This window comes from Aedes albopictus, chromosome 3 (genome assembly GCF_035046485.1).
Source record: "Aedes albopictus strain Foshan chromosome 3, AalbF5, whole genome shotgun sequence".
Classification (NCBI taxonomy): domain Eukaryota; kingdom Metazoa; phylum Arthropoda; class Insecta; order Diptera; family Culicidae; genus Aedes; species Aedes albopictus.
This window is the reverse complement of record NC_085138.1, coordinates 420,199,829-420,211,265: the sequence shown is the minus strand read 5'-3', so window position 1 is coordinate 420,211,265 and position 11,437 is coordinate 420,199,829. Positions and strand designations below refer to the sequence as shown.

Sequence of the window (11,437 nt, the reverse complement as noted above, 5' to 3'; positions counted from 1 at the left end):
CCGATTGGGTTTCCTCTTTATCGTTCCGGACTTGACCCTACACTACCCTACAGTGCGATTAGAAGCTTGGTGATCCTAACCGCGCGCACGACTATCCAGGAAGGAACTCTAGTAGCAATCCTAGCAACCACGCTTAGAAATCTTGAAAAAAAATTGAATAGATGTGTATTTAATTTTGACGAGACGAAAAGAATTGAACGACTCGCTGACCTGGAGAGCAGTCATCACACGAACTACAATGCGTTGGTGTTCAAGCTGCGACAAGTGACGGACAACGACTGACGACGAAGAGGAAATGAGAGATGATGCTAACCACGACCGCAAAGTACTCTACTAGTCAGTGGTACTTGATCGTATTTCTTGAACTTTGTAGTTCTAACAAAATATCGGACATTTTCTTTCTTCAAATATAACGTACATTATCTGATTGAAAAATAAAGGTTTTCATTTGGATTACATCAGCATCAGTCAAAGTCAAGTCACCGTCGATGATTTTTTTTAATCGCTGGACGACCCACAGTCTTCGTCAATATCTTCGCCATTCTTTGGTTCTGGGGTGGGAAAAGAATACGCAACGGCACAATTCCTTCTGCAGTACCGGATGAACGTTTCCCACAGTGGATCCTTCTCTAGGGTATATTCACAGCCAATTACGATCAACAACGAGCATGCTCTGGTCAGGGCCACGTTCAGACGCTTGGGATTGCTCAGAAAACCCACCCGATTGTATATGGATCGCACGGTGGATATCACGATGATGGCCTTTTCACGTCCCTGGTACTGTTCAGCCGAGCCGATTTCAACATCATACCACTTTCTCTGTAAGCACATATGTTTAATGAAGCTCACTTGTCGAGCGTAGAACGTCAAAATACCGATATCGCTTTGCTTCACCGGATTTTCATTAAGTCCATTTTTGAGCAGGTCTGAAACGTACCGCACGACCTGAAGCGCTTCACTTTCATTGAACAAACTGTACGACATTTTGTCCTCTTGCATTGTGCCTGAGGTTGGATGGAAAATCAGTGGCACTTGGCGATTAGGTAAACGCCACCAATCAACGGCCAAATTTTTCTTGTCGGGTGAAGCCTTGGCCCTAAGTTTTCCTTCGTAGAACACGTCGTTACTGAAGTTGATTAACGTATCGTGTGACCGGAAGTTGTCACGGAGTAACGTTAGGACGTTGGGATTGTATTCGTTCGTCACGTGGTCTTTTGCATACAATGGAAGGTTCATCAGTCGCTCCAGCATTGACACACTGTGGGTGGTCTGCTTGAGAAATTCGTACTCGAAAACAGGTCCCAGTTGCTTGGGATCTCCCGCCAATACCACACTGGCATTGATTTCATCTCCATGTGTGGCAAGACCCGCTATCGGAATCAGTGACGATATCTCCTTAGCACTTCCGCATTCGTCGATGAACACGTAACTGAAGTGTTTCGATTTGATGTTGGCCTGAATCAATCTGCCAGCTGTGGTCAGGGTGGCTACGACCACCCGGCACGTGTAGATGTCCTCGTAGCAAAGGCTACTGTACGATTGTCCTGCTAGATTGGAAACGTCCAGCACATTCCAATCGATGTAGTGCGCTTTCTTGAAAAACGCATAGGAGAAAAATCGAAAAATTTGCTCATCCGGAATGACCTCCAGCAAACGACTGGTTAACTCGTTGGCGGCAAAATTGGACGTAGCTGTGACCAGAATGTTAACATTTGGACGCCGGTGGTATATTTGTGCGATGGCCTCCACCAGGGTGGACGTTTTTCCGGTGCCCGGGGGTCCGAACAGAATGTACGGCGCCGGAAATGCCGTTTGATTGACGATATTACGGATGGCCACCATCTGTTCCTCGTTGGACGCTACGCTCTGTCGAATCCACTGGAAGCTGTGAATGTGGATGGGGAAATAACGGTTATTAACGGTATTTCCCACTGTTGTTTTGACATAAAGAAACATAAAGAAATGTCAATTGACGTATTCCCAGGAGGATACTTGGAAGAATTCTAGAAGGTAATCTTGTTAAAGCCTTGAAACTATCTTTGGAGGAAACACTCCAGGTATCCTTGTAAAAAATTCTGACGCGAATACCTAGAGAAATTCTTGAAGAATTTCCCGGAGTTCTTTTCGGATAACTCTTAAATAATGGAATCCTTGGAAAAAATCTTGAATTCGCATGAAGCAGTTCCTGGACGAATCGGTGGAATATATTCAAAAAGAAATATCCAGAGGAATTTAAGAAATTCTTAGAAGAATTCCAGGTGCATTTAAAAAAAAAAATCCAAAAGAAATTTCTGGAGAAATCCCTACATAAATTTCGGAGGGAGATCCTGATGAATTCCTAGTGGAATCTTTGGGAGAACTCCAGAAGAAACACATGGATAATTTCTTGAAGCATTTCTTGGAAAAAAGCAAAGTAATGGAAGGGTTTCTGAAATTCCTGAACGAATCCCTGAATATTTTTTTGAGAAATTTCGAGAGGAATTTCTGAAAGAATCACTAGTGGAATTCCTGAAGCAAACTCTGGAAAAATTCTCGAAGCAATACATGGTGAAATTCCTGAAAAAAATCCTGGAAGAATTCCTGGAAAATCCTGGGGGAATACTTGGAGATATTCCTGGAGGAATTTCTGAAGGAATTCTTGCAGGGATCCCTGGAGAAATATCTGGACAGATACGAAATCCGTTGAAGAATCTGAGGGAATTTCTGAAGGAAGCCGTCGAGGAATTGCTGAATATTTTTTTGGAGGAATTGCTGGAGAAATTACTAGAGAAATGTCTGAAGGAATCTGCAAGGATTTCTGGAGAAACCTCTGGAGAAGTTCTTGGGGGAATTCCTGAAGAAATCCCTGACATAATTACAGCGGCCGTTCGCTCGTTGCAAAATGTTTACATTGCAACGAGCGAATGCCATTCGCTAATTGCAACGTCACTTTGACACTAAAGTGCATCGAAATGCACTGACAGCATGACTGACAGCACAAATTTGACACTTGATTGCTTTTTAATTGCAAAAATTTGTCAAGTTTTGCAATTAGCGGACTTGCAACTAAAAAGCGTTGCAACGAGCGGGTTTGCAACGAGCGAACGGACGCTGTACTGGAAGAATCTAGCAGAATTCCTGAAGGAATGCCTGGAAGAATGCTGGATGGATCTCCTGTAGGAATCCCTGAAGCAATTCCTAGAAGAATCTATGGAGGAATTCCTGGACGAACTCCTGTTGAAAATTTCTGGGTGAATCCCTGAAGAAGTTCCTGGTGGAATCTCTAGAGGAATGGGGAAATTCCTGAAGAAAATCCTAGAAGAATTCCTGAGAAATCCTGGGGGAATACTTGGAGATATTCCTGAAGGAATCTCGGGAGGAATTCCTGGACGAACTCCTGTAGAAAATTTCTGGTTGATTCCCTGAAGAAGTTCCAGGTGGAATCTCTAGAGGAATGCCTGGAGAAATTCTTGGAGGACCTCCTAGAAGAATCCTTGAAAAGATCGCTAGAAAAACCCCTAGAGGAGAAATTCTTGGATTAATTTCTGGAGGAATTCTTTAATAAACTCCGAGATGAATTTCTTTAGAAATAAGCTGGAGAAATCCCTCGATGGAGAAATCGCTGGAGAAATTCCTGCAGACAATTCTGGAGAAATTCCTGGCGGAATCCCAGGATGAACTCTTGAAGGAATCCAAGGAGGAATTCCTGGAAAAATACCTACAGGAATCCCTAGAAGATTCCCTTAAACAATTCCTTGAAAAGTCCCTGAAGGAATGCCTGCGAAAATTCCTGGAGGAATCCCTAGAATTCTCGGAGGAACTTTTGGAGCAATTGCTAGAGGAATCCTTGAAGAAATTCATGGAGACATGCCTGGAGGAATTCCTGGAGGAATCCCTGCACGAACCTCTGGCGGAATTTATAGATTTCTCAGAAGAATTCTTGAAGTAATTCCTGGTGGAATGCCTGGAGGAAGTACTGAAGACATAACAGAAGGAATTCATGGTAAGAGAATGCGGAAATCAACATTTGAGACCAGAAATTCCACGATGTCGGCCCAAAATTCAAGATGGCAGCCTAATATTCAAGATGGCGGCTATTTAACGGTGTTTAGGCTCTAAAACCATGCAATATCGGCCTATTTGGTATGGGGAAGAAACTGGAGTCCAAAAATGACGACCAAAATAACCAAGATGGCTTCCCAAAATCCAAGATGGCGGCTCCAAATTCAAAATGGCGTCTATGAAATGCAGCTTTAGGCTCTAAAACCATCCAATATGGGTATATTTGGTATGGGGAAGAAGACTGGACTCCAAAAATGGCAACCAGAGTATTCAAGATGGCGGTCTAAACTCCAAGATGGCGGTTTTTTAATGGAGTTTGAGGTCCTAAAACCATGCAATATTGGTATATTTGATGTGGGGAAGATGTCCGGAGTCCAAAAATGGTGACCAGAATACCCATGATGTCGGTCTAAAATCCAAGATGGCGGCTCGTTTTTGGTGTTGTAGGCTCTAAACCCATGCAATATGGCTACATTTGGTATGAGGACGCCGTCCAAAAATGGTGACCAGAATATCCAAGACGGCGATTCCAAAATGGCGGCTGTTTAATGGAGTTTGAGGCTCTAAAACCATGCAATATGGGTATGTTTCGCATAGGGAAGAGGTCTGAACTTCAGAAATAACGACCAGAATATCCTAGATGGCTGTATAAATTCCAAGATGGCGGCTTCGAAGTTAAGATAGCGGCTGTAAAATGGAGTTTCAGTCTATAAAACCGTACAATATGGGTATATTTTGTATGGTATAGATGTCCGGAGTCCAAAAATGGCGACCAGAATATCCAAGATGGCGGACTTAAATCCAAAATGGCGTCTCAAAATTCAAGATAGGGGCGTATTCTCAAGATTTTGAGGCTCAAACATCAAAATCCAGATAAACGAAATGATTTCTGGTGCCATGAAATGGATTTCTGTTAAACGTATGGAAGTGCGATACACATCAACATGTAACTTGAGTTTTATTGAAATGGGGCATCGAGAAAGGCACCATCGCCGCTAGGTGGATTAATAAGGGTTTTTTGTTTTCTACTAACCTGCTGATGGGTTCCAGTGGTCCGCCGGTGATGACCTCCGGGAAACAAATGCTCTCAATGAGAGGGGTACTCATCAGCGCCACAGCATTTCTCTCCAGCTGGAAAGTCGTCTTATTCAGCAAGAATATCACCTTCGTCACGCACCTCATGTTGACCAGCCCTTGCATGTGACATGTAACACTTTTAGGGGTAATTTCCTCAATCGTTCCGAACACCTTCGACGTGAGATACCCTTCTTGTGCAATGAAGAGCACATTCCCGTCTTCACACAGGAGCGACGGTTTCTTCTTGAACTGTTTAGTCTGCAAAAGGGTGAGTAAGAAATGTAGTTCATTGAATTCAGAGGAAGGAAACACACGATGGATTAAATTTAAAGTGTGGCAAGTTGTCGAACTCTCGAAAGAGACGAACCAACCAAGGGCTGAAAGTCTCTCTAATAAAGACAAATCAATCAAATTGTCGAACTCTTATGTCTACTCTTCAACAATACTTTGAAAGGTGTAAAGGGGTGAGCTAGGCTCTACAACCTGGGTACGAATTCCACGAAATCCTGACAATTTGTGTGCTTTGTTGATGACATGGACCTCTCTGTAGATTTCGGCGAGTTCCAGGGTTTTATGGGGTTTCATGGGTGTTCCAAGGTGGCCTAGGGGTACAAGGGGTATTCCAGGGGGTCTCAGATTGTTTCAGAAGTTATCAGGCGTTTCATGGCTTTTAGGGGTTTTGAGGGTTGTTCGAGAAATGTTGCGGAGCATTTCAGGAAGTTAAAAGAGATTTTAGAAAAGGTTTCAAACCCTTTCAATGCACACTAAGATTCAGATGTTCCAGCTCAGTAATTGTTTCACTGAATTCAGTAATTTGTCCATCTTTTTACTGAGTTTTCAACAGCAGATTTATCTCGGTACACTCGGTAATCGTATGTATTTACCGTTCACCAGTAACGATATTTACCGTAACTCAGTAACTTTTGACAGTTTCTTAGCTGAGCTCAGTAACTCATGTACAGAATATCCGCAAAATAAACAACCGAGCGTACCGAGTTAAATCTGCTGTTGAGAACTCAGTAAAAAGATGGGAAAAATACCGAGCTGATCTTAGTGTGTCCGAAACCCCCTGAAACGCCTAAAAAACTATCTGAAAAGCTCTTGATACCTTCTTGAAATCCCATCTTAAATCTCTTTAAAGTCCCTGAAACGTCTTGAAGCGCCTTTGAAATCTCCCTGAAACTCCCTTGGAAGCATCCTTAAACCATTGCGAAACCCTCTTGAAACTTCCTGAAACGCCTTGAAAACCCTTGACATTTCCTTTGTCATTCCGTCCCGGGATGGGAAAGAATCTCTTACCGAAATGTAGTAACATCGTGATCCATCCCTTCGCTTGATGCTCGGTTTCGTAAGGGTGTAGTCGCCAAACTGCTCAAGCAAATGTTTAACCTCGAACTGGTTTAGCAACTCCAGTTGCTCCCTGTAACTATCCGGTGTAAGCAATTTGTCCTGTTTGGATCGTTCAATAAGCCGCAAAAGGTCCCTATCTTGCTCTGTGTATTTTCTATTTTCCTTAAAGTTGGTTCTATAGAGCGCCTGAACCGATCGTGAGAGTTCGTATGGATACAATTTTTCCAGTTTGAGCTGAGTCCTAAAAGAAAAAAACCGGATTATTGTACTATCTCCTATAAAATACCGACTATCTGCATATACTAACTTCTTCGGTTTAATTTTCTCGTCTTCGTCGTCTTTTTCCTTAAAATGATACTGTTCAACTATAAACCAATCAAAATCTTCATCCGGAATGATCGGAGTGGCGGAGATAATAAGTGAATAGATGCGGCCTTTAGCTAACATCAGATCATCGAACGTGACTTCTTCTTCAAACTCGTAACCGGGAACCATTCGTAGTTGTTCATCTTGGTTTCCAGTAAAAATAGGAAAAAGTTGGTAGTTTCCATCGAAGATGTAGGCGGAGTTCAGGGCCATCGTTACAGAGGACTTATTTTCGATGTTGATCAAGAACGTGATAGCCGTCGACGGGAGTTGTTGCACGTTCACTTTGAACACCGGACGATCAATGGGATGATTACGTTGGTCGTAGTCTAGTACTGGTACCAGACTGAAATCTCTGCCATGATCCGTCCGTAAATGCCTTCGCAGCTGATAGTTGTTTCTCAGCTCCTCCAGGCATATAGGGCAGTCTTTTGACGGATTGATTCTGCTTAAATAGCGCGGTCTGCGAACAACCGTCTGCTTGTGCTTGATTGTCCATTGCTGGTCTAACTCTAACGTTGGAGAGTTACTGGTTTTCCGTGTATCTCCGGTTCGTGCCAGATCCTCATCTTCATCCTGGTTAGATTCTGTTTGATTTGGCTGACCATTAGTTTTCTGTATTTTGGATTGTGGCTCTTGGCATTCATCATCTTCTACCGGTGACACGTGGCTTTCGGTTTCAACAGTGTCTTCCGCCAGTGGATAGTCGCTCTTTGGCTCTGAAAGTATTTTAGCTTATATGAATAGTGCAATTGGCTTCTCTAGCGGTGTTAAGATAATTCCATATTCTGAATCTGCACGCCAAACTAAGCCGAAATCCCAATTTTAATGAATTTTGGTGCCCGGGAACCTATTTAAAAATCAATTTAAAGTTCGAAAGTTTGAGAAGCTCGTTTCGTAGTTGAAGTAGCAATATGCAATTGTAATGAGCTGTACCACATTACGAACATTTCTGTCTGTGGCCAGCAAAGGAAAGTTGATACTCAAGCAACTGGATGTCAAGAAGTCTGGATTACAATACATTTGTAATTTACGATAATTTATTCAGAAGTTTTATTAGAACTATGCTTCATCAGTTGCTTCAAAGTTGCGTCTAGACAAGTAAGAACAAAGGTCATAAACTACGACGCATGGATCTTGAAAGACTGCCTGCGTCTAGACAGTGAAAAAAGAGGCCCAATAGAATGGCAGGCCTCTAGAAAGAGGCCCAATAGGCAGAAAAGATAAAGCATAGAGAATGAAGCATGAGAAAGTGCTGCTTGTTGCAAGAAAACTCCCATTGAAAGGTTAGGAAGCAGTGTATGAATCTCATTAGTTTACAGGTACGACTCATGTAAGCGAAGTGGTATTTATTTTAAGTGGAGAAATGCAGGCAGATAATTATAACTCTACACATCTAGTATATAACAAACTTATTTGTAAATTTTAGACAGTACCAACTACCCTTTTTTTACAGAACTCACGCTCGGATCATTATTCCGAAACCCCTTCTAAAGACCACATTTTATGGTGGCTCCAGAGAGGAGATAAAAGTTTGTATTCAATCGAAGCGTTGGAAAGTTCCCAAAATAGCATCGTGCATTCGAAACAGTATGCTGTAAGTGCGTTAGCGGAAAATAGTGCTATTCACCAAAGTCATCAGCAACCGGAGCAAAAAAAAAAACAAAATAGTGTTTCTACAGTATGTTGTAAGTGAAATAGCGGAAAAAACTGCAGTTCAACAATAGACCTTACTCTCGAGGATCAAGTTTATCATCGCTTCACTGCATTGGAAAGTGCTCAAGCCCGAAGGTACACATCTCTGGTCTGCCAGAACCCTATCGGACGGGAACTACACTAAATTGGGAGTTTAAACCGAGGTTTAAACTCATCCTGGCGAGCAAATAAATTTCGAGGATCGCCGCATCGAGGAGTCATCAGCTAAGCGAGGAAATACAGCGGCCATTCGCTCGTTGCAACATGTTTACTTTGCAACGAGCGAATGCCATTCGCTAATTGCAACGTCACTTTGACACTAAAGTGCATAGAAATGCACTGCCAGCATAACTGACAGCACAAATTTGACACTTGATTGCTTTTTAATTGCAAACACGTGTCAAATTTTGCAATTAGCGGACTTGCAACCAAAAAGCGTTGCAATGAGCGGGTTTGCAACGAGCGAACGGGCGCTGTATTAATCGAATCGAGGATTCGTCAGTGCATTGAAACAGCAAACCCAAAAAAGGGGTTTCTCCAAAAACCACCTCAAAACGAATTGTTGTTGAAAAGAGGGATAGAGTTACTATTTACAAAAAAAAAAGTTGGGCCGGTCATATTGATTTTGGCCACCATCTTGGATTTTTATACCAAAACATTTTTTTCTCCATAATGCAACCACCGATTTTCAAAGTTTTTGCATCAATTGAAAGCTGAGACATTTATACATAACACATCAAAAATTTAGAGATATCTTTTTTCTATCAAAAGTTATCAACAGTTTTGTAAATTAATCCACGTTTTCTCCATACATTTCCATGCGCACCGACAACGACATGCAATTCGCTCCCAAAACGACGATTCGACCGCTTGGGAGTGTTGTCGTCGTCGTGATGATGCTTCCCGAAAGCAATGTCAAATTCGTTCGGGGTTTCAAAACATTGGAAAGAAATTCATTATTTTTACAGTCAGATTGAGATTTACGAGTAAATGAGTGTGATCCGAAGGTATAACTGTTTATTCAGAGCATAACAGTATTTTTTACGGCAGTGAAAACTAATTAGAAGTACGACTTTTCTGAGTCTGAAAATCGTTCAGGCGAAGTGGATAGCAAATCTAACCTAGAATATCCTACAATTCTAACCTCAACTCCTCACTTGCACAAGCCGGATCTCATTTTTCACGAAAATGGTGGAACAAAATGCAAAACTAATGTACGTGCGACCGAGGGAATTGAAAGTTCTACCATTCCCACTTAGAAAAGTTGTCGGATGTGGGTTGTAAGTAGGAAAAATAAAATAATTCCCCCAACAGATTATGTTGATAGGTATGTAAAAAAAGGTAAACATCATCAGTTCGGTAGTTGCGCTACCGAAACAAAGATGGGTAACAGTATGTTTTGTTTTGCCCCTTGAAAGCCAATAGCATCTGACAATGAGTGTACGCCTGCATGTATACAGCGCCCGTTCGCTTGTTACAAACCCGCTCATAGCAACGCTTTTTAGTTGCAAGTCCGCTAATTGCAAAATTTGACAAGTTTTTGCAAATAAAAGCAATCAAGTGTCAAATTTGTGCTGTCAGTCATGCTGTCAGTGCATTTCGACTTTAGTGTCAAAATGACGTTGCAATTAGCGAATGGTATTCGCTCGTTGCAATGTAAACATGTTGCAACGAGCGAACGGCCGCTGTAATGTATGACGGAAGCCAAACAGCTCAGCACGAAAGCGTGGAATAACAAGTGGATTGTTTTTAATGGGTAGGCAACCATTCAAATTCGACACAATGCTAAAATTATGTACACTGGCCTGAACACAACTACACAACAGGCCAGTCTGTAAAATCCTAGAAATGTATAAAACAATAAACAATATCTCCACGCAGCAGCCCCAAAATAAAATGAAGTCATATTTGAAACAAAATATTCATTGACCTACACCGAAAAAATTTTCTACTCAGTGACTCTTACTCAGAAATCGAAAAATCTTTTGAAATCTTACTCAGTTTCCGTTAAAAGTGGGACAACCCATTGGCAATGGGTTGTCCCACTTTGAGCTGAAACTGAGTAAGAATACAAAAAATTTTTCGATTTCTGAGTAAGACCAACTCAGCCACTGAGTAGAAATTTTTCTCTGTGTATTGACTTGTTGAAACCGCTACATTGATAAGGTTTTTTTAATATTCATTTGAAATTTAACAGTTCTACTCCTGCACCACCATACGTAATTTAGATTTCCAAACTGTCGAAAACTTAACATTGAGCCACTATGTATTAATCGTTACCTGCGTCAGCTTCCCGTTTGTCGTAAGGCTTTGCGAATTCATCTTTTGTAAAAGGCATCTAAAACGAAATGACTGATTTAGAACATAGATTCATCACACATTCATCAATTTCACAATTCTGGATTTCAATTTGAAAAGGTCGTAAGTTCACGGCGAATCTAGGGCACACACGACCTATTCACACCAAACTGCAAAATTTCACTTACCTGTTGAAAGTAGTTGATAAGCTTTGCCACTCTAGATTCACCTATTGCATCCACCTTATCCATGCTGCCAAATCAAACGGTCTTCTCGAGGCGCACAAAATTGTTTGAATTAGTTTTACTTTCACCAAATCACTGCCCGCGCACGCCAATCTTCGACACAACTCGATCGTCAACTGGAGTGTTGGCAAATCGTACCGATCTAGATTCTAGACTACAAGTTTTACCTATTCTACCAGATTCTACCTTCACGTGGGTAGCAAAGCAAAGAGCTTAGCAGTTGGTTGAGTACACTGGTCAACGACAGTGAAAAAGCCATAAGGATCTGTACATCTGCGTATCATAAAAGTAGAGCTTAGCGCCATTAAAATTGAGAACAGTCCACCCGATTTTTTTGATAGGTACCGACAGGGATCGTAACATTG

At 41.7% G+C, this 11,437-nt stretch overlaps 1 protein-coding gene across 1 annotated transcript; it reads right to left on the bottom strand.

Moving 5' to 3' along the window:
- Window positions 1-427: 427 nt before the first annotated feature.
- On the bottom strand, window positions 428-11,437 carry LOC109403353 (putative helicase MOV-10). The gene is made up of 6 exons (XM_029875736.2): window positions 11,016-11,437; window positions 10,810-10,867; window positions 6,776-7,553; window positions 6,418-6,709; window positions 5,075-5,376; window positions 428-1,885 (listed from the first exon to the last, which is right to left on the bottom strand). Exons 1-6 carry the CDS (start codon window positions 11,076-11,078, stop codon window positions 499-501), a joined length of 2,880 nt encoding a protein of 959 aa, XP_029731596.1. The 5' UTR covers window positions 11,079-11,437; the 3' UTR covers window positions 428-498.